This window comes from Brachyhypopomus gauderio, chromosome 10 (genome assembly GCF_052324685.1).
Source record: "Brachyhypopomus gauderio isolate BG-103 chromosome 10, BGAUD_0.2, whole genome shotgun sequence".
Classification (NCBI taxonomy): Eukaryota; Metazoa; Chordata; class Actinopteri; order Gymnotiformes; family Hypopomidae; genus Brachyhypopomus; species Brachyhypopomus gauderio.
The window spans coordinates 19,469,286-19,493,108 of NC_135220.1; the positions used below are offsets into that span (position 1 = coordinate 19,469,286).

Genomic DNA, 23,823 nt, shown 5'->3' on the forward strand with positions numbered 1-23,823 from the left:
TTTTTTCAGCGTGAGGATGTATGGCGTGTGAGCGTGTGAAGAAGTCAAATGCGTGTGTCTCACGCAACTCTCATTGCGAGAGAGTTGGCAACCCTGAGTTAGTGCAAAGCCTCTCGCTGCAGCCTGTAGGAAGGCGGAGTTGGACATCCAACCCCGCCCACATCCAACCCCGCACTCTTGTCAAGCCAGAAGCCACGCCCATATTAGGTCCGAAACGTCTGTTTTTGCTCCCAGGAAACCGAACTTGCAGACCGCCAAAGCAGCTACGTCTCCTGTAATGGCGGCAAGTATAAATATATAAATGGATTATGAAGTAGGAACACACCCAGTCATGTCTGAATCAAAAATTATTAATCTGGCCTGTTTTATTGGGTTAAAATCCTATCAGCTAATGTACTCACTGTGATAAGGCATTCACAAATGAGATAACTATGGTTTGTTTGAATTGGAATGCATCAGGGCTGCAACGATTAGTTGACTTAACTGAAATTTCGACTTGACATTGTCAGTGATGAATAAAAGTGCGAGATTTATTACAGGGCATACCATAATCGTAGTCAAAGTCACAGGCAGGAGTCATAACTGGAGAGCCATCCAAGTAAGACAAGTACAAGGGCATGATCAAGGCAGACACGAAACAAAACCAGGCAGGATAACACTGAACAGAGCATAAACCAACAGACAGTATAAACACCGGGAACAGGGCACATGAATCACAAAGCACGAGAGAACGAATAACTGACAAAGGGCTAGGGAAACACAGGGACTATAAGTACACGGAACTAACAAGACACAGCTGAGGACGATTACGACACGGGCGTGGCAGACAGACAAAAACCAGGCAGACAGACAAGCAGGGCGGGGCTAACGGGCAAGGAACAACAGAACCACGAGGAACAGACACACTGGAGTGACAGCGAGGAGAGGGGGGCGTAGCCCTACGTGACACCCGTGCTGTCATTGAGGATATACTCTTAGATGTAGTTCTGGAAGAGGGTGACCAAGCCTTTTTAAAGCTGTCACTGGTTTGCGGCCTCTTCCAGGACATTGTGGGACAAAAATCATTCCAGGCCCGGGCACATTTTCAGTGGCTTGACAGTAAGTATAAAAAGCATTATGATATCTCAGTATAGTTAGGATGTTTTGTACCCTAAGAGAAGGAAGTGTTTTCACTGGTTGTAGTAATTATATTCCTTACATTTGAAACATACAGGTGTACTGCCTTGGACAAATCACAGTGCTGCATTCAAAGAAGAGTTTCGCAGAATGTACCAATCGGAGTGCTGCCGGAACTGCCAAAAAACATATAAAGACTGCATACCAGGTATGTTCTTGAGGTCAGTAATGGCAAACAAAATATCAGCAGAAATGTGTTGTCTAAGATTGATTTTGCTGCTTACAGGCTACGTTGGGTGTGGGAGACGCAGAGAACTTGTGGCCTTTTACAATGAAAACGTGCACCCTGGATTCTGTAGCCAATTCTGCAGCCATTCTGCAGTTTAAGAGGATTTGAGTGTGTGAATGAGTGTATGGTTGGATGAGGTGTGAGTGCATGGATATGTTATAAAGACTTGTAAATAAATAACTACTAAAAAACTACTGTACCTGTTTCCTTGCTTGACCACATTGAAAAAAGTTCAGTGTTCTAATGGCAAAAAATACATTTTCTATTTTATTTTGAGCAACCATATTTTGTATGGATTTGTGAATGGGGTTCTAGGTAGGAGTACAGTCCCCTGTGGTGCTGCATTGTCTGAGCAGGTGGCTGGCAGCACAGATTACCCTCAGCTGAACAAAATGTGGACTGTCTGTAAGGTGGTTGTCACGTAGGGCTACGCCACCTCTCCTAGCTGTCACTCTGGTTTCCCTGTTCCCTCGTGTCTGTGTTGTTCCTTGCCCGTTGTTCCCGCCCTGCTTGTCTGTTTCTATGGTTTCCCCTCGTCTGCCACGCCCATGTCGTTATTGTCTTCACCTGATTCTAGTCCAGTCCTGTGTATTTATATTCCTGTGTCTCCCATGTCGGTTATCGGTTGTTTTGTTCAGTGTTCCTGGTCCGTAAGTTTTGCTGCTCAGTCTTCCGTGTGTTCTGTACCTGGTTATTCTAGTTTGAATGTGTTTTCCCCATGTTTTGTTTTGAGTATTCGTTCGTTGTCTTAGTACCTTGTTTATTCCTTGTGTCATTATGCCAGTTTACATTTCGTGTATATAGACTGCCCTCCCGATATGACCTGTGCCTGTAACAACGACCACATCTTTGGAATTCCATTTAATTAATCTCGCTCTACTCACCGTTTGTGTCCGCCTCCTTGCTCCTTGCACGTTACAGTGGTTCCACTGGTGAAGGACATTCAGGTTATTTTAATTAGTTTAACAGATGCCAAGAAAAACACTCACGTTCTTGAACAAAATGTATGTTTTTCTTTATTATCCCACATGAATAATTTAAGTCTTAGTACAATCTTTTTAGATGTTTCTTGAATAGTTTAATTGTTAATTCTGAATATGTACAGGACATACAAATGATTGATATTACATTACTCTATTGTAAAGCCAAAGTTACAATAAATATTAATGTAGCAGCAGTGGTTGTAAAGTTCCTTTACAACTTTACCAAAACAAGGTACAGGGAAAGGCACATGATAAGACACTGATCCGTCATCAGTTTCCTTGGAGTGCGTGGTGGCAACATAATAATGTGCTTAGCCATTAGCCAGAATAGTGTTCATCATGCCACTCTTGGTCTCTACAACACTGCCACATCACTAGAGTTGCCCAGGTGTGTCGCCATCTGTGAAAGTGGGCTGGGCTGCTTGAGTACACTAAACATCACTTCTCCATCACCAACATTACCAGTAAACAGTAAACATTACCATTTTAATTGTGTTTTACTTATAATGTTATGGTAGTGATTATGTGTGAATACCTGTAAAAAGCAATTAAAAATTTATATTGTAGCTACTATTTACAGACATTATGACATTAAACAAAAGAGTTTTTGTTTCAAGACTGTAAATACAGTACTTAGACCACCTGCTGTGTGTGTGACTAACATAGGACAATCAACAATAATTTATAATTTATAATAACTATAACAATCTGTGGCGGGTCTGTTCAGACTGCAACTACGCCACCCCTTAGATTAGGAGGAAGGGGGCCTCCCCTCTAGGCCACTCAACTAAATGAGTGTATAAGCCAGCCAATAAAACACATCGACCACAAGAGATGTTTAAATCACAACATACATTTTATTTTTATAAATTACCACAGCGAAGATATCTAAAAAAACACTCAATAATAACTTTACTCTGTGTGGAATTCAGCTGGTAACATATGTAAATGTTTACTGTCAGTGCCGACTACAGGTGCAAAACACAGCGTGGTCAAGGAAATGTCTCAACTCACGGAGTCCTCACACCATACCAAATTAAACAAACACTGCACACCATTCAACCAACCACAAATTAACCAAAGCCCACAGCAACCCCACACATCAAGATGACACTCCAAAAAGAGAAAAGAAAGACAAGCTAGAACACCCGGGTGGTCCACTCCTTGGCCACAAAACAACGAAAATAGCAAAAACACAAATAAACAACCTCGTAGTCCGCAACCTATAGTATAGTTTGGTTCGTGAACCAGCACGAACCAAACTCTTGCCACGGCAAACCAGCACACTTCTGCCTGAGACCTAGTGGATCTAATCCCACCTAATTGGGCTCACTCTTATTGCTCCCCTAGCGTCACGGTGCACTCTCAACAGTGGGCGTGGCCTGTAATTAATACTCAACTTGTATAGCCACCACAATTGTCACAGCTGACCCCAGATACAGCAACAACAATATTATGGTCTTTCAGCCATACCACAAATCATTGACACCAGTAACATAAGTCGGAATTTGTGCGGCCCACATCTTCAGTGAAAAGAAACACAGCGTACGGCCGAATAATGAATAACATATGTGGAACGATACACAAAGTAAACAAGATATGTGTAAATTAGGCGCAATGACGTGCCTCTTGAACACTTGGGAGGTATTATGCATAAGTGCCACACAGTTCTTCTCAAATGAAGAAGTAGTGGGTTGGTGCACGAGAGCGCATAGGGGCGGTGTTGGATGTGGGCGTGATTGGATGTCCAACCCTGCCCTCCTACAGGCTGCAGCGAGACATACTTGGAATTAGTGGTGGGCCGTTATTGGCGTTATAACGACCCACCACTAATTATAATATTACGAATGATACTGACAGCTTTAGTTAACAATATCTAGCTAGGTTAACAAGCCAAGTAACATCAGCTATTGATTGTTTGGTTTACATCAGTATCAGTCAAGTTCATGACACACACCAAGTTATTCTAAGTGTTATTGTTTATTCAGTGTCCAATATAGTCGACAGCAAAGTGATAGTCAGAGCTATATGCTAGCGATCTTAGCGCAAATGCTCAAATCTTCCACAACCTCCGACTCTGGTGGACGAATATCTACTCCCAGCCGAGAGCTTGCTCTTTCAAAGGCAGACAGCCTTTGAGCAGGAACATGGAAACTGTTCCACTGAAACAGCACCAACTTTTAGTCACAAGTTTCCTATTATGTAGCCTGCAGCAATGAAATGCTGGCTACAGACAAAGGTACTTACCCTCTGTATCACAAAGTTTTCCCCTTCATCTCTCCTAATTGCACAAACCCATTTTCTTTTCTGCTCGTTGTGAGCCAGAAAACTATGGAAATTGAGATACAGCTGTTTTTGCTTCGAGTTCGAACACTGGTACACTGAAAAGGCTCTTGTTCTTGGACTCTGCCATTGTTTACTGTTTAACGGAAGTAACTTTACCCTGCTATGAGAGCTTCCGGAAGAAAAAATGCGGAAGTGTGAAAAGGGCCTATTGCTCCAAATTATTAATCGCCTTCCCATGCCTCCCTCTAGAGGACAAATGCAGCCTTGCGGATGGTCTAGTCCTTACGACTATTGTGTGTGTGTGTGTGTGTGTGTATGTGTGTGTGTGTGTGTGTGTGTGTGTGTACACTTTATTGCCAAAAGTATTCACTCACCTTTCTTGACTCAAATATGAGCTTAAGTGACATCCCATTTCTAATCATAGGGTTCATTAGGATGTTGGTCTACCCCTTGCAACTAGAACAGCTTCAACTCTTCTGGGAAGGCTGTCCACAAGGTTTAGGACTGTGTTTATGGAGATTATTTTTTTGGTCGTTCTTGCAGAAACACATTTTTGAGGTCACATACTCCACTCTAATTCATCCCAAAGGTGTTCTATCGGGTTGAGGTCAGTACTCTGTGCAGGCAAGTCAAGTTCATCCACATCAGACTCTGACATCCATGTCATTATGGACCTTGCTTTGTGCATTGGTGCACAGTCATGTTGGAAGAGGAAGAGGCCAGCTCCAACCTTTTCCCACAAAACTGGGAGCATGGAATTGTCTAAAATGTATTGGTATGCTGAAGCATTCAGAGTTCCTTTCATTGGAAGTAAGGGGCCAAGCCCAGCTCCTAAAAAACAACCCCATACCATAATCCCCCCTCCACCAAACTTTACACTTGGCACAATGCATTCAGACAACTACCATTCTCCTGGCAACCGCCAAACCCAGACTCATCCATCAGATGGAGAAGATGGAGAAGCGTAATTCGTCACTCCAGAAAACGCACCTCCACTGCTCTAGAGTTCAGTGGCGATGTGCTTTACACCACTGACGCTTTGCATTGCACTTGGTGATGTGTGGCTTGGATGCAGCTGCTAGACCACGGAAGCCCATTCCATGAAGCTCTCTGTGCACTGTTCTTGAGCTAATCTGAAGTCCACATAAAGTTTGGATGTCTGTAATTATTGACTCTGCAGAACGTTGACGACCTCTTCACACTATGCACTTCAACATCCGTATGTGTGTATAGTGTGTGTGTGTGTTTTATATATATATATATATATATATATATATATATATATATATATATATATATATATATATATATATATATGTGTGTGTGTGTGTGTGTGTTATATATATATATATATATATATATATATATATATATATATATATATATATATATATTCTTAATATATGTACCTCAAGAATATTTTCTCAAGATAATACCTTCATGTTACACACACTTGTATGAGTGTGAGGATAAATCAGAAGAAGGTCACCATTTCAGCCTTGCAGCATAATTTGCTAAAAAAAATAAAAATATCTCCAAGTGTAGGGACTAAAGTCCTTGCAAACAAACATAATTAGCTACAAAACTCTACAGTGCATAATTATTCATATCAGATTATGAAGACAATTAGTGTGCTTTCTATCAAGAGAACTGAAGTTATTTACACTTTAATGACCCCTCTGGAGGGAACACTAGCCATATATTTCCAAAGTACAGTAACTCATTGGTTTTCTGAGCACCATCACTCTGTGATCTCCCACAATGAGCATACTGGCTGTCTTGTCTGCAACCGTCAAGTAGTAAGTATGGGGATACCAGCATTCTGCAGTACAGTCAGATAGATGTGTGCATTTGTGTGCATTATAATACTTTTTCTAAACTTTGTCATTTGTTTAAAAAATAAAGTTATGTTGTACCTGGTAGGTCCCAATTTAGGCTCTTTTTCAGTAACAATATTTTTGAACATTCACAGCTATCCAGAGTGTGTCTACATGAGAACACAAACCCAAGCAAGCTGAACAGACAAGACAACATTATGCAGAGTCCTGAACTTTTCATTCAGAATAACTCTCTGATTCATCCTCCAGGTTTCTACATCATTGGCCTGATCTCTTTGCCTTATGCAAATGTCTACGTCCTCTTCTTATCTGTGGTTTATATTCTGACCGTAATGTTCAACTGTTTTATAATCTGTGTCATTTGCATTGATCATCAACTGCATTATCCCAAGTTCATTGCACTTGGGAACCTAGCAGTGGTTGACCTTCTCATCAGCACATCTCTTATCCCTGGCATGATTAAAATCTGTATTTTTAAAGACAACTTTATAGAGTTTAAACTCTGCATTGTGCAGATGTACATGTACTATGTATTTGTATCACTTGAATCATATTCTCTTGCTGTTCTGGCTTTTGATCGCTTAATTGCGATATGTTTTCCCCTGAGGCAGAATGCCATTAACACTAGCACAACCATGGCGACTATTATTGCTGGAATATGGACACTGTGCCTTAGTGTCACAACTGCCTCTACTACATGTCTGACATACCTCTCCTTCTGTAATTCAGTCCAAGTGAACAGCTATTTCTGTGACTACGCTCCGGTTTTCCGGCTGGCTTGTAACGATAATTCACTGCAGTGGGCCTTTGCCACCGTCTCGACTTTAGTGAATGTTGGGATACCACTGAGCTTCATAGTTATGTCTTATACATGCATTTTAGTCACAGTGTTCAGAATGAAAAGTGTGGAGAGCAGGTTCAAAGCCCTCGCCACGTGCACAGAGCACCTGATACTTGTGGCCGTTTTTTATATTCCACTTTTTACAATTTTTGTTGTTGGTCTTTTCCGAGTCACCATTAACCCAGATGTAAGAATAGTTGGTCTGTCATTGTCTTCCTGCATCCCGCCTTGTGCAAACCCGATCATCTACTCCCTAAAAACCAAAGAGCTCAGAAGCAGAGCTTACTTTGTCTTACGGAGAACGTTTGCTTTTGGGAAACGCTCCATTTTGCCCACATCACAAAAAATAAAGCATTAATTGCACATGGATTCTATTTTTAGAATTCTTTATTCATTAATGATTATACTACTTTTTTTTATTTTAAAACATTGTATAGACTTGTATTTCAATATAACTGTTACTGATTATACGTTAAAACAGCATTTTATTTTTAACTTCATTTACTGTACTTACTGTGTGCAATTATAAATTATAGTTGGATGTCAGTCATTTTAATGACACTTATGGCATATGACAGCTCTTGATTTCTTCTTTCTTGCTATGGTATAATTCCAATTCACACTACAATTAGGTCCACCACAAAAAAAAATCTAACAAATATTGCAAATGATAAGACTGGAACTCTGGAAGTTTTTTGCTTGGAGCAACTTACAACATCTTTCCAACTCTGCAAAACTCTGTGGGTAGGAGAAGATCCTAGTTGTAAATTGTGTGTTGGAACACAAAACCATATTTTATCATCATGTGAAGTCAGTTTGAATTGAAGCGTGACACCAGAAATTGATAGCAAATGTAGGACCCTACAGACAAATTTCATTATTTTAAACAACAAAACACATTCATTTTCAAGCTTTCATCCTGTTGGAACAGAGTGAAGTTAATCATTAACAATGATATATAACAGAAATTAGTCACCAATTACCCAAGTAGTTATGGACGGTATTAGTCATGACCTCATGTATATACATGACCTTGTTTCACAGATGCTTCTTAATTCAGATGCATCTTAGTTACATATATTATCACTGTCTTGATTACATTATTTTGCAATTAATACCCATCTCTGACCATAACAACGTATCATTATCTGATCCAATTATTTAGGATGCTGCCTTCTAGGACTGGTTACAAGTATGTCAGTATGTCATGTACAAATTACATTGTCATAACCATTGGACCTATTGTTTATCGAATATCAAAGGTTATGATAACATATTTAAGTTACAGTTCAACACATATTTCAAATGTATGCTCATTACATATAAATACAAATCTGTGATCTTTTTCATTCATTAATCGGCATACAGACCTAACTATATAAGAAGACCCAACAATAAAACACAAAAAGGCATCGAGTACAGTGTCTTCAGCACCAAATATTTTACCTTATTTATACAATGATTATCTGATTAAATCTGTATTAGAAGAATGAGAAGAATAAGAGTAACAACATCGTACGCAGGGTCTCCACAGTAACTATGTAGAGAAGGACCAACCGTAGTTTGCCCTTCAAGCCTGTAGGTGGCAGCGTTCAAAATAGAGAGAAAAGATAACATACGAAAGCGAAAAAAAATGTTTTGGATTAGCATGAAATGGCGTCTAACCAGTTACCAGAGATCCATGTACAGTGACTTAAGGTTTACAGCTATTGATTGTTGACTGAAAATGAAGTCAAAAACCAAAAACAGAATGAGTCGCTCGGGACGCGCAGGACTGGTTTTCCCCATCGGTCTTATTCATAAAAGACTACGGCTCGGCAACTTCGCGGACCGAATCGGCAGCGGAGCTTCCGTGTTTCTCACTGGCGTGCTGGAATACCTTGTGTCTGAAATCCTGAAGTTGGCTGGACATACCGCGACGATTAAAAAGTCGAAGCATATCACGCTCCACCATCTACCCGGACTGCATGACCCCAACACGTACCGAAAACTTGTGGCGCTGAGCGGAGAAGCGGACACGAACTCTGACGGTTCGCCCACGTAGCGCCTGCACGGGTGGCGCTCTCACCAGCGTTTAGTTTCGGGACGTTCACCTGGTGATATTCACGGATCAGAAGACAAGATCAACACAGGCTGGACAGCAGTGAAATTGGATACTGATTTAGTCGACCTGGGCTGCATCCACACCCGCAAGATTGTTCTGTAAACGTAGTTACTTGTACGAATAAAGTGTTTTAAATGATCTGTATGAATAATTGCTGCAGTAGTCCTCCTATGTAATTCCCTCCTTTCGCAGCAGAACCTGTAGTGTAAGGTAGGCCTCTTCTCATACAATAAAACGGATGTCTCCGTGCGCTACTATTTCGATCATTTTCTCATGTCAGGGTCCACGATTCTTTTATGTGAATTACTGTAGCCACCCAATCACACAACTTGATCGGACAATGTGATAGGAGATGTCCTGTCGGAATGGAAATGAGTTTCAAAGGGTAGACGTCAACTGGGTTTGTGGGTTTAAAAGATGTCATCCTGTCCAAACACGAGAGGGGTGGCGCATAGGCGTATTCTATTTGTATGCTTATCAGACACAGACATAGCTATATGGCATCTTCTACCACACATGCCTCATGGTCAAACAGACAGACGACCATGCAGAAATGCATACGTGCAAAAAACAGTGCCTCCTATAGGCTATGTGAAGGTAGTTTTGCTATAGTGGTCCTGGGAGTAAGAATTAGCTAAAGAAAAACTCACCAGCCAAACACTTGTGGATCTCTGCTTCGCTGTCCCCTCCAAAGCTGTGTATGCAGAATATTATTGGTAGGCAGATATGACCCTTTGTCCTGATTGGGTGGATATTGGTGTTTGCCTTTGAGCATGTTCAGCTACATGAATGTGTGAAATTTTTTGAATTGTGTTATAATGACTTCTAATCACTGACCCTACATTTGTAAGCAGTGAGTTCACTTTTATTGCACTGGAAATAAAGGGTGTGGACTTGCCAAGTATCCATCTTCTGTGTGTATATTTCTTTCTGCCCCTGAATTATTCTAACAACAACAAATCCTGTCCAGAAATGCCCTTGAGCCTTCCACTGATAAGATTAAGATGGCTTTATTGTCATTGTACAAACACAATTATGAGTGTTATCCCAGTTCAGTTCAGTTCAAATACAAGTAACAAATGTAAGACATTCAAATCCGAAGGCTATTGCAATTAAAATAATTTACGTTAGACAATATTGCAGTGAAATCTGAACATTTGTAAAAAAAATAATAATAAAAATGTATTTGATAAAGAGTACTGAAAGCAGATGAACTCATCTTCTCAGACCTTGTGATAGTATTGCATGTGTTAATGTTGAACTGTACAATTGAAAATGCTTGTGAACAAACAGCAGTGTAACTTATTCTGAGGTTGGATCGACCCCTGGTAATTAACCCATGGTAACCCCCATGTAATTCGAGTGTACCTTAGGCTGGTTTCTGAATCCACATAAAAGTAATGGACAAAAGTACTCAGACGCACCTTTAATCTTTTAATTCAGGTGTTTCATTCAGTTCCATTGCCACATGAATATAAAACCAAACACAATGCCATGCAGTCTGTCTTTATAAACATATGTGAAAGAATGTGAAAGTTATTCTAAAGAGCTCACTGAAGTATTTTAACCTGTCAGTTGTCACTAATTATTCTAAAAAGCTCAATGAAGTTTTATAACCAATAAATCGTCACTGTTTTTTCTAAAGTGCTCACTGAGTTATTATAACCAATAAATTGTCACTGATAATTGTCACGTTGTGGGGGGGGGGCCTGCTGGTCGCCCCCGTTTACAGCGGCAGCTGTCCTGTTTTGGTCATGTGATGTTCGTCCCTCAGGTGGGCGGGACCCGTGATTCGTCTCACCTGAGGGTCGTTTGTTCGTCTAGAAATGTCTTGTCTTTGAAGGCTACCAGTTGACCTTTGGTTATTATTTCCTTAATCTGGAACTATGTCACGGGTTTTTGGTTTGCGCACTTTCAATTAAACCATCTTCTTTCCCTGAGACTTGGCGTGATCGCTTCCTTTTTAGTTGCTCACCCTGCCTGTCACAATAATTCTAAAGAACTCACTAAATTACGATAACCAGTAAACTGTCACTGGTTATTCTTAAGAGCTCACTGAATTATTATAACCAGTAAATTGTCAATGGTTATTTTAAAGACCTCACTGAATTATTATAACCTATTAATTGTCACTGGTTATTCTAAAGAGTTCACAGAATTTGTAAATTGTAATTGGGTATTCTAAAGAGCACAGAGTAAGGTCCATAAAAGCAAGATTGTGTGCGTTTGGTGAATAAGAGCCTCAGTGGCCTACACAGAGCTCTGACATCAACCCCAACTAACATCTTTGGGGTGAACTAGAATGTAAAGTGTGAGCCAGGCGCTCTCGTCCAACATCAGCATCTGATCTCACATATGCAAAAATTCCCAAAAATGTTGGAGTGTTCTGGCTCTGTGGTTATATTCTGTGAATATCGGCCATGACTTCTGGTTTTCTCTGTTCATCTGACAAACTACAACAGATGCGGCTAAAGTTAGGCCAGTGTAGTCCATCTGAATACTTTCGTGGACTCAACATGTTACATTTTGTGTCTGAACAGCAGGGGGGCCAAGACCTGAGTTTGAAAACCTTTGATCTAATTCAATGAATGACATGCTGTCCCCATCATTGCCAGGAGATGGAGCTAGCCGTTTCTAGCTGTATGCACCATGTCCAACATTAAAAGACAGATTCCTTTATGCAAGAAAATACAGAATTTGCGGTCTCTGTGCAGTCTTATCTGATGTATAAACCTCAGTGTAATTAGGGAAGGTTTTTTACCCTTACTAGGACTGTGGATGTGAAATACATTTATTCTAAATCCCTTTGTTGTTATTTAAGTGTATCTATATATACTCTTCAGAGTTTCTTCTTCACATCACTGCCAGCATTTCAGACTAAACTCTTTCTGTTCTCTGCCATACTCCTCTTTATTTCTCTCACTGGTTGTTTCAAATAACATCCAGCATCACCCTCTTCTGGCACGGGCTCTTAAACACTCTTAAACGAGCGGCGTGGTCCTTCTGAAGTGCTCGTCTGCTCCACACGTCGAGGCCTCTGCTCGCGGTCGGCAGCACTGTTGGATCGGCCCTTTCCACCACAGAACAATGACATTCTTGTTTACACTCATCCATAGAAAGTGATTCTGAAGTAGAAGGTATAATGAATCCTGGGAGGGGAAAAATGAAATGGAATTTCAGAAATGTGCTTGCTCTTTCTTAAAGAATGAGTTCCTTGCTCCAGGTCACCTAAACTCCACCCCTTTCTTTCTCTGCAATTTCTCACAGAATACAGTGTTCACATGCTGAACGCCACGTAGGCTTGTGTGTGGACGTTTTGTTCTTAGACTGTGAGTAATGGAAACCTCCTGTTTGTGCAGGAAAAATCAGCTGCCCTCGTCTGCATCTACCCGTCGCTGGGATTTCAGTATATAAAATAAAACAAAGGGTCTGTGTAAGAGTCTGGGGTGGGCAGTGCAGACGCAGCTCATCTTCTAACCAGGGTCTTCAGAGAGCTTGGTAGAATAGACAGGGGTTTTTTTTTTTTGGCTGTGAGTGTTCTTGAGAGGTCTTCTAAATGAATGCATGGAAGACAGTTGGCTTCCTGGAGTGCACCAAATGTCATTTCACACCAGTTTCTAAGGACTATCAGAATGATGCTTAGATGGTTCCCATCGTCTTCTTGCACAGGACAATGGAGCATCACTGCTGGCAAATGCATGTCGACATCTTAAATGTAATCCAGGCACAGTGTAGTGGACGGGGTGTGTTGTTGTGAGACCTCCCCATGAGAAGGTTTGCTCTACTCTTCACACCTCCAGTGCTCTTCCAGGTTACACAAAGCTGTTTGAACATTTTCACGCCCAGCCGCCGCTGACATGGCCCCGCACGGCCGTCCGCACACTTCTGCACACTTCCACATACTTCCGCACACTACTGCTCATGTGCCAGAGCATGGCAGTGCCTCTGACGTGGCTGGGGGAACTGGGTTAATCACATGCAGATGTGTTAAAATCTCCAGCTGCCATAAGAAGGGGAGCCTGATGTGCTCCCAAACTGGACTGGATCCTGTTCTGATCCACTGGCACCAGGAGCAGGATGCACTTTTTTCCATATTAAAAGTCCTAAGACTGATCTCAGTACAAGATGCTTGTTTTGATATCAAGAAAGTGGGCAGCTTCAGTGGAATGCTTTATTGGAGCATTTGATTCTGGCCTTGTGGACAGTGACAAAATTTCTGGGAAGGCTTAAATAGGATCACTTGACGCTAAGTATCTTGCTCTGTAGAGAAAAATTTCATTTAAGCTTCTGAATTTTGACACAAAGGCCTACATAAAAATAAAAAAAATTTAAAACTATTGTGAAACCATTACTATTTGGTTTGGTCATGCTGTTTATTTATTTTGTATTCAAGTCCTAATTCCTGTTCTTGGTTTTGCAGGAACATTAACACATTTTCAGTCATGTTCTGCTACTCGTAGGTTATTTTAACACACATTTCACATCAAGCCTCATTGTCTTCATGGAGCCAAGCGCCAAAGACTATTTAAACACATTGGGTCAACTGTCTGAAATTTATACGAGACTCTCTCTCTCTCTCTCTCTCTCTCTCTCTCTCTCTCTCTCTCTCTCTCTCTCTCTCTCTCTCTCCCAAGAACGTTTGGAAGGAGGCAGCATTTTTGTCATATAAAGTCAGCTATCCTGGCCAGGTTCAGCCTAAAACAAGCGGCACACTTAGATCACGTGATTTTCCTTAGAAACGTGTTAAAGGCTGTTTTATAAAGCTAGTCTTCTGGTCCTGTAAAAGAGAATGCTTTCTCTTCTCAGCGTGCATTTGCTGCAGGCATTTTTAACTTATTGCAGTTTAGAAAGTGCAGCTGTGATTAATAAACTTGTTTGTCCATGTGTCTAACAGGAATATCCAACCACATCCAATACCCACAACAGTTCTGCTATTTTTTTCTTTCTTTCCTTAAAAGTAGTAAATAAAGCTGAGATTTGTCAGTTCTATTAAAACAACCAGTTTGTAGGTCCCCATTATGAACATGTAATAAAAAGCACATTATAAATAGAGTAGTCTATTAATAGGCTAATGCATCTACCCTTTGCATACCGCATATAATTTGGCTATACAACATTAGATTTAAATTATGTTGTTTTTGTAGGATTACAGTTATAATTCTGGGATAAAATAGATCAAATGTGTGCATTTGGCAATTTTGATGCTACGTTTTGGTTTTGCTAAACTGCGCCCTCTACTGTCTGGCTGTTTTTGGAGACGTATATTGTTCATGGAATGTCTGGCGTAGAAGTGCGCGGAATTTTAGACATCCTATTGGAAAGATAAAAAATTAGTTGATAATTAAATATTACGGAGTTCCCAGCCTCTAATGGGATGCAATTTTACTAATTTGTGGTCCTTTACAAAATAAAATATATATATGCAATTAAATAAACAACATTCGAAAGATTTATTACGGTGTTAAACGTTGTGGGGAAACCTGTGGCGCTAAGCCCTATGGTTTGCCACTGGCCAGGACATTTCGTTGAGACTACACAAAGTATTCAAGACCGCTGATTAAGTTATTCTAACTACCAATTACATATAACGGTACTGTAGCAACAATGCCGCTCTGTTTATGGGAAAGTAGTGAGTGCTTATGGAAATGTGGCCTGGGTCGTGGAAGAAGGGAGAGGAGGAGAGAAGATGTCCTTCAGTCCTGGGTGGCCACGTCAAGAGGGTAATGTCAAGCGATAAACAATCACCAACACACCGAACTGTGGCAAATGAAGAAACGTGGAGTGTTTTTTTATAATATGAAGCAAGCAATCTGTTAACATCATCATATGAATGTCCGAAACACACCACTCTGGCTACACACAACTCAGTCTGTGCTGCGATAGAACTGAGCCAAGATGAAAGAGTTTAGATAATGATGGGGGGGGGGGGGAGTTATGCGCGGCTGCATTACACAGTGTATAAGCCCTATGTAGTCTGGCTGGTCTAATTGTGTGAGAAATCCAAAATGCCACTCTATTGGGGAACTACCGAGTGACTTTCAGAGTTCATCCGATATGATTATTGTTGTTTGTCATAACAATAAAATACAACGCTGATAAATTGATCATAAAACTAACTACAAAGTAGGCTACTTAAACGTGAACCTTAAGACGCTCAGGAAATGTTAGTTTGGATTTCATCAGATGGTGATCGTTGTATACTTGAGCACATTTAAGTTTCAGCATTTATTTTCTTTCTAGAGTTTAGAAAAATGCAGTGATTGATTCATGAGAAAATAAAGTCTGCGCGGATAAAATGTGAGGCGTATTTTTTCTCGATCTGGATATTCTGCAGGTGTAGTGACGTGGCCTTCTTAGCTTGGAATGTGACTTCTAGAATTATTATATTGTGCGTTATGCTTTGCCTTTTGGAGTCAAAATACAGCATTCTGGATTGGAGTCAACATTTCATTTCGGTGATCTTTTAGGAGATAAAATTACTTTTTCTGAAGGTCATGTAGCGCACGTTCGCATTTGCAACAGGGCTTTTCCGTTACCGGAGCTTGTATAACACGGAATCAGAAACTTTAAAACCCAACTCCTCCTCCTACGTGCACTTTGCGCATCAGTTAGCCCCCGCACAGAACCATAAGAGCTTCACGACATCTTATTTCGTCATGTAATCTGCGCTTTATATTTTTCTACGAAGTGTATGAAATACAGCTTAGGACTTTATTGCCTAATTTAAGTTTTTTTTTCAAATCACAGTTGGCATCGTTTAACGGAAAGCGGAGGGCCGGTGAATAAAACACAGAATGGGTGTACGTGTAATTGACGCAGTATTTTACGCATGTGCGCACATATGTTTATTAGTTTGCATGCTTCAAAGTGCTCAGTCTCAGCGGCAGCGAGATCCGAGACCAGCGGGTACTGGAAGTGCGGCTCTCAGACAGACGATACAGTGGCAGCACAATGGCAAACTCTTTAGTATTCTGAGCCAAGGAAAGGAATATCAGCCACCACTGAAAAGAGACGGAGACAAAGACCAGACACAAGTTCAACCAATAGCTATAGTAAGCAACCACCATGCGGCTTCGAGAGTCAATGGATCGATTGGATCTCCCCGACCTGGAGAGGGTCATGGACCTGCGCGCTCACCGTCCGGCACCGGGGCTCTTCGGAGCGACTTGCGTTGGTTATCAAGCGGAGCTCGGGGGCGCGTTAGAGGAGCCCACATCCGTAGAAATCACACTGGGACCGACCCGCTGGAGAATCCGGTTAACGGCACTGCGCGAAATACGAACGTAAGAGATCCGGCGAATCCATCGTCTCCACTGAGTGTCGGAGAACGAGAAGAATTGATGGCAGGCGACGATCCATATAATCCGTATAAATCAACCGACCCTGACAACCCATACTATAATTACTACGACTCGTACGAGAGACCGCGCTCCAGAGCGAGACCTGGATACGGCACAAGTTACTTTCAGTACGGTAAGGATACCGGTGAATTTGCCGTGCATAAAATAGCTTTCAAACTAATCTTACCACAACATAATAATGAGACACTAGTGATAGACGAATAGTACTGGTGGTAGTTTCCATTACGTGATGCCTGTAATAAGACGTTTAAGTGTTTCGTAGGCTTGCCTGATCTTGTGGCGGATCCGTACTACATACAAGCATCCACTTACGTCCAAAGAGTTCCAATGTACAACCTCAGATGTGCTGCGGAAGAAAACTGCCTCGCAAGGTATTAGAGTTTTAAAACATATCGGATAAAATTTAGGATAAAAAAAATATATATATCGAGCACAAATACCGCTCAAAGCAGATGAGTTATGAGCTGTGCTTTAGAATTCTCCTAGGCGAAAGTTGTGCAATTCAAGCCAGTTTTGTGAAAAGGAAAAGATTTAAGGGCACGATTGCAGGGAGATCTCATTTGAAGGTTTATATGGAAAAATCATCATCAGACAGACTGTTAAAGCAATTACTGAGGCCAAACAAAATACTCACCACAAAAATATAAAGTTGTACTGCTGAGAAAGAGAGTGAATGAGAGAGAAACAGATTGAGAAAGAGGGAGGGAAAAAATCAAGCAATGTGCAACAATATGTGTTCCTACTTTCCATGCACAGTTGAAATGCACTCACCCGGCCAAGAAACACTTTCCAGAAGGCCCCTGGGCTGTGGTGAGAAACGTCTGAACTTCGGGATCTGATCTTCTGTGTCTGCTGTGCTGCTTTTGCTGAGCAGTTCGGCTTACAGGGGGGACGTGAGAGATTATGACACACGAATGCTGCTCCGATTCCCCCAGCGCGTGAAGAACCAGGGGACGTCCGACTTCCTGCCTAACCGTCCGCGCTACGCCTGGGAGTGGCACAGCTGCCACCAGTGAGTGTGTCTGTGCCAACCTGTGCCAACCATGTCTCTCCAATAGGGGTAATCTGCGGGTTGGGTTCATGGCAGTGTGGGGTATGACTGTCAAGCTTTTTTATCAGGGCAACGCTGTGCATGTAGCAGCATACTGATGAGCTCTTTAATTCTGTTTGATGCAGCATTAGTGATAAATAATTGCAATGACTGTAATTTGGAACATTTGCATGGATTACTTACAGTTTGGATAAGACAAAAAAACAACACTGTTCAGCAGGTGTGGGTGTGGGCTTATCTCAACTGGACTAATCGCTGATAACAGCCGTGGGCGTTTGGTGCCAGCAGGGCCGGGTCTATGTTCTTGTCTGGGGAAAATCAGCGTGTGGAGGCTGCGTCTCCTGGCTCTGTCTCAGCTGCTTGGTTATGGTTCTCTGAGCATAGTTTAGCTGTGAGGTCAGCTCCCTTTCACCACCATGTATGGAGTACATGTGGCTGAACTCCACTGATCACGGTGACGTGACATCTGCAGTTAGCTACGGTGGACTGACCCTCGCTCACCTCCTTTGAGCTCCATGCAGACCTTCCGTCTGCTCTGTCACGCATAACGCACGTTTTCTGCCCAAGGCTGCACTAATCCCCAGTCATAAGAAGTTATCCTACTCACCATGGCAACAGACATGTTACTAAAACAAGTTTAATTTATTTTTTTTTAAATAAAAAAAAGTATTTTTATAGCATTACGTAGTTACACGTGGTCTATATTTCAATATTTGAAGATGTAAGTTGAAACATGACTGTGGTGCTGTGTACGCCAGTAACAAAGTCCTTGGCATGCTTCCCCAGAGACGCCTGGATCTGTGTATTTTCAGAAAAAGAGACAGGAATCTTAGCAGAAGTTTACATTTAACTGGTGTTTGCATTTAGCTTATGCACAGACACATATTCCAGCTGTGAAGCTCTATGTACCTCATAGCAGCATACGACATGCATACAAGAGCAGCACACTGACTGCAAACGCAGTATATTACATCACCAACACCATAAGCATCTTTATACAGAATCTTTATTTTCTGTAGTCTACCCAATATTTTCCCATGAGACAGATGTGATGCCAAGCTGGCATGTCAGATTAGTGTAAAAAGGGGGGTTTTGGAACATTAAAGCACATTAAATCTATTCTAGAACACTACCAAAATAAATTTGTGAAAAGAGCACAGCGTGGGTAATACTGCTCCTCTTAATAACTCATACTCACTCATACTCACTTATGCTCACTCATGCTCACTCATACTCACTCATGCTCATTCATACTCAATCATGCTCACACATACTCACTCATGTACATTCATACTCACTCATGCTCACTCATACACACTCATGCTCACTAATGCTCACTCATACTCTCATGCTCACTCATGCTCACTCATACTCACTCACACTCAAACTCACTCAAACTCACTTATACTCACTCATAATCATACTCACTAAAACTCGCTCATGCTCACTCATACTCACTCACACTTATGCTCACTCATACTCACAGCTGCTCAATCATACTCACACTCAAAGTCAAAGTCAAATTTATGTATATAGCGCTTTTCACAACACACATTGTCACAAAGCAGCAATCGTATGGGTCCAGATCCCTATTGAGCAAGCCAAAGGCGACAGTGGCGAGGAAAAACTCCCTATAGGGTGGGGATTAGGAAGAAACCTCGGGAGGACCAAGACTCAAAAGGGAACCCATCCTCCATTGGGCGGCCCGTTAACACAAGTCCGTGGTCGCAGGGTGGTTTCACTCCTCATACTTATGCCTATGTCCACCCGCAGACACTACCACAGTATGGATGAGTTCAGCCACTATGACCTGCTGGATGCCAGCACACACTCACGCGTGGCCGAGGGTCACAAGGCCAGCTTCTGCCTGGAGGACACGTCCTGCGACTACGGATACTACAGGCGGTTTGCATGCACTGCCCACACACAGGTGACAATGCCCTGATGTCCGAAAAGACCTGACAATAATTCAGCCTCTTTTCTACATTTTACCATAAATGGTCATAGAGGGAGAAAATTGTATTTGCCTCTAAGACCAGCTGCAGGTAATAAGTGCTTTGTTGGTTATGATGCCGTGTGTTGTGTGTGTGTGTGTGTGTGTGTGTGTGTGTGTGTGTGTGTGTGTTACAGGGTCTGAGCCCAGGATGTTATGACACTTATAATGCTGATATCGACTGCCAGTGGATTGATATTACAGATGTAAAACCTGGCAACTACATCCTGAAGGTGTTTGGCATATCTTCATGATTACAGAGATAAAGTGTTATTCATTTGAAGTTAGTCCTTACATGTTGATGTGTCTGTGTGACTTTGACATTCAGTAGGTCCATTTAAAATAGGATATCATTTAGTTATAGATTTCATGCTTTCAGTAGCAGGTGTGCAATTACTTACTTTCTGAGGTGTATGCAAACATACTATCGGCGCCCCCCGAAAGGTTGACCGGGGGGGGTGGCGAACGTAAGATGGACACAAATTAAGTATTATATCTCATCGATTTGGCGCCCCCTCTAGTGCAGCGCCCCTATGCGTCGCATACGATGCATGCCCCCTTTTTGCGCCACTGTTCAGTAGTAATACAAACACTGATGTTGTATTGGAGGAACAGCTGCAAAGCCAAATAATAATACTTATAAATAATAATAATACTTTTTTCTGTTTCACTGTTGGTACAGATCAGTGTTAATCCGAGTTACCAGGTGCAGGAGTCTGACTACAGCAACAACATTGTGCGCTGTGACATTCGCTACACTGGAAACTACGCCTATGCATCAGGGTGTCACATGTCTCCGTAAGTGCTCTCTATTTCCAGGATTTGTGGTTAAGGCTGCAAGACATCAGCTACAGCTCACCCAGACACCACACAGACATCACACAGTCATCATTCAGTGACCCAGACACCACACAGACATCACACAGTCATCATTCAGTCACCCAGACACCACAAAGACATCACACAGTCATCATTCAGTCACCCAGATACCACACAGACATCACACAGTCATCATGCAGTCACCCAGACGCCACACAGACATCACACAGTCATGATTCAGTCACCCAGACACCACACAGACATCACACAGTCATCATTCAGTCACCCAGACACCACACAAACATCACACAGTCATCATTCAGTCACCCAGACACCACACAGACATCACACAGTCATCATTCAGTCACCCAGACACCACACAGACATCACACAGTCATCATTCAGTCACCCAGATACCACACAGACATCAGACAGTCATCATTCAGTCACCCAGACATCACACAGACATCACACAGTCATCATTCAGTCACCCAGACACCACACAGACATCACACTGTCATCATTCAGTCACCCAGACACCACACAAACATCACACAGTCATCATTCAGTCACCCAGACACCACACAGACATCACACAGTCATCATTCAGTCACCCAGTCACCACACAGACATCACACAGTCATCATTCAGTCACCCAGACATCACACAGTCATCATTCAGTCACCCAGACACCACACAGACATCACACAGTCATCATGCAGTCACACAGACACCACACAGACATCACACAGTCATGATTCAGACACCTAGACACCACACAGACATCACACAGTCATCATTCAGTCACCCAGACACCACACAGACATCACACAGTCATCATTCAGTCACCCAGACATCACACAGTCATCATTCAGTCACCCATACACCACACAGACATCACACAGTCATCATGCAGTCACCCAGACGCCACACAGACATCACACAGTCATCATTCAGTCACCCAGACACCACACAGACATCACACAGTCATCATTCAGTCACCCAGACACCACACAGACATCACACAGTCATCATTCAGTCACCCAGTCACCACACAGACATCACACAGTCATCATTCAGTCACCCAGACATCACACAGTCATCATTCAGTCACCCAGACACCACACAGACATCACACTGTCATCATTCAGTCACCCAGACACACACAGACATCACACAGTAATCATTCAGTCACCCAGACACCACACAGACATCACATAGACATCACACAGTCACCCAGACATCACATAGATATCATCCAGTCATCATTCAGTTACCCACACATCACATAGTCATCATCCAGTCATCATTCAGTCACCCAGACATCACATAGGCATCACACAGTCATCATTCAGCCACCCAGACATCACATAAACATCACAGAGCCATTATTCAGTCACCCAGACATCACCTCTACATTTTCCACACATCACCCAGATATCGCCCACACATTACCTAGTCATCACACTTTCAGTTTGACATCACCTAGTCATTTTATCTCATGGAAAGCTTGAACAGCATTACACTGTAACACATTCTAAACTGCATAGAGCACTGGATCACCTGGACTGGAGATTAAATCTACGTTCAGTGTGGTTTATACTAAAAAATACATACTTCATATACAAATCTATTTCCTTCCTACTAATTACCAGTCCAAGATGGTGTTTGCTTCCATGATCAGTGTAACTATGTGTAACTAGTGTAACATTATACTAGTGTAAGTATCAGTGTAACATAACTATGAGAAATGTGAATCATGCATACAGGAATGTAAAGGCAATAAAGTGGAATAATCAAGGGATCTTAGCTGGATCTTCATCAGGTCTGATAATGGTGTGGTCTGATCTCTTTCAGGTATTAAACCACATTCAGGTCCAGTTGCCAAGAAGACAGATCATGATAGACATTTGAACAGCCAAAACCAGTTTAATGTGAGTCAGTTTAAGGAAATGGAGCCTACAGAAAAGTCTGTTCAAAAGCTCATAATGAATCATATAGAAGGAACATTGTTCCATTACTGATAGTTATGGTAGGACATTGAAACGATCATTTAATATTCAGTCCTGTATTTCATGGAGAGGTTTTGGGTTCATTTTGACATAATATTGTTATTTGATATTTCATGTAAGTTCTTAGAAAATGTTTAATAAGGAACATAAAATTTTACCAAAAAAGTATGTTAGACAATTTCCTGCTGAAGAGAAAATGGTCGTTCTGGTGAGAAGCATCAACAGTGTATAAAGACGCAGTTCCTTCACCAGTGAGACTATCTTTGCCTCAGCTCGTAACAGGCTAAAACTTCATGGTGGGGCAGCTAAGAATGTCATGCTGATCCTAGCTGGGGGTATTGAGCTGTTACATGCTTTAGTGTGCTAAAATGATGGTATTCATGACAATATATTTGTGTATTCTGAGTAGACGTTTTGTAAAGCTCATATTACTGCAACACTTTTGTATGTATTACATGAACATTACTTGAATAAATCACCTTTCAATCACTGGATCAGACTGAAAGCCTTATAAAGGTTGTTGGGGACCACACAAAGCGAATAAAAGATAACCATGAACTGTGTGACTCCAGGAATGCTAAGCTTAGTCCCTCTGAACCAACACTGAGGATGAATTATTGCCATAGCTAATTTCTTTGGTGAGCTGTGGCTAAGAGCATCATTCAAACACGTTGTATGCAGTGGCGGACTTAGCAATTTGGGGGCTCAAGGCGAATTTAGCTAGGGGGCCCATCAACATTAATATGCAAGATATAAGTCAGCTAATCAGGGGGCCCCTACAGTGGGCTGCAGTGGGAGGGGCCCAAGGCAGTTGCCTAGCCACGCCTCTATGCAAAGACCGCCTCTGGTTGTATGTACATGCATGTGTATGTGAGAGGCAGGAGATCCCACTGCTTTAGAACAGAGCCAGTCAAATTCCACATAAAGCTAAAAATCCTATCCACGTTTCAGCCAAAAGAAGAAGAAAAAAATACAAACCCGAAACCTGCTATTACCGCATTTTGATTTTCATGGTAGTTACAGAAACAGCAACTTTACATTTAGTAGCTATGAGCATATGATCATATAAGCATATTCGATGCTCCCAGAAGTGTTTAGTCTGATTGTTACTACACTACATCGCTTGCTGA

General features: G+C 41.8%; 2 protein-coding genes and 1 long non-coding RNA gene across 4 annotated transcripts; all 3 read left to right on the forward strand.

The window, feature by feature from the left end:
* The first annotated feature begins 820 nt into the window (after window positions 1-820).
* On the forward strand, window positions 821-1,528 carry LOC143525959 (uncharacterized). Its single transcript, XR_013133784.1, has 3 exons — window positions 821-1,098; window positions 1,214-1,324; window positions 1,403-1,528. It is a non-coding gene; the product is annotated as an uncharacterized LOC143525959 (long non-coding RNA).
* Window positions 1,529-6,967: 5,439 nt separating this feature from the next.
* LOC143526184 (olfactory receptor 10A2-like) lies at window positions 6,968-7,711 on the forward strand. Its single transcript, XM_077020831.1, has one exon. The coding sequence runs from the start codon at window positions 6,968-6,970 to the stop codon at window positions 7,709-7,711; it is 744 nt and encodes a 247-aa protein (XP_076876946.1).
* Window positions 7,712-16,042: 8,331 nt separating this feature from the next.
* Window positions 16,043-23,187, forward strand: loxa (lysyl oxidase a). 2 transcript variants are annotated; one of them, XM_077020326.1, is made up of 7 exons: window positions 16,044-16,930; window positions 17,081-17,189; window positions 17,693-17,830; window positions 19,643-19,799; window positions 20,000-20,095; window positions 20,545-20,660; window positions 22,539-23,187. In XM_077020326.1, the coding sequence occupies exons 1-7, from the start codon at window positions 16,252-16,254 to the stop codon at window positions 22,543-22,545; spliced, it is 1,302 nt and encodes a 433-aa protein (XP_076876441.1). In that variant the 5' UTR covers window positions 16,044-16,251; the 3' UTR covers window positions 22,546-23,187. The 2 variants fall into 2 exon arrangements, with proteins under 2 accessions (XP_076876442.1, XP_076876441.1); XM_077020327.1 differs by lacking the exon at window positions 22,539-23,187 and having other exon boundaries at window positions 16,043-16,930; window positions 20,545-20,664.
* Window positions 23,188-23,823: the final 636 nt, after the last annotated feature.

Excerpts from the sequence above, each read along its gene's own strand:
- loxa (XM_077020326.1), top strand. The coding sequence starts at position 16,252 with ATGGGTGTACGTGTAATTGACGCAGTATTTTACGCATGTGCGCACATA. Across the intron at positions 16,931-17,080 it reads CACAAGTTACTTTCAGTACG|GCTTGCCTGATCTTGTGGCG; the intron begins GTAAGGATACCG and ends AGTGTTTCGTAG. Across the intron at positions 17,190-17,692 it reads GAAGAAAACTGCCTCGCAAG|TTCGGCTTACAGGGGGGACG; the intron begins GTATTAGAGTTT and ends TTTGCTGAGCAG.
- LOC143526184 (XM_077020831.1), top strand. The coding sequence starts at position 6,968 with ATGATTAAAATCTGTATTTTTAAAGACAACTTTATAGAGTTTAAACTC.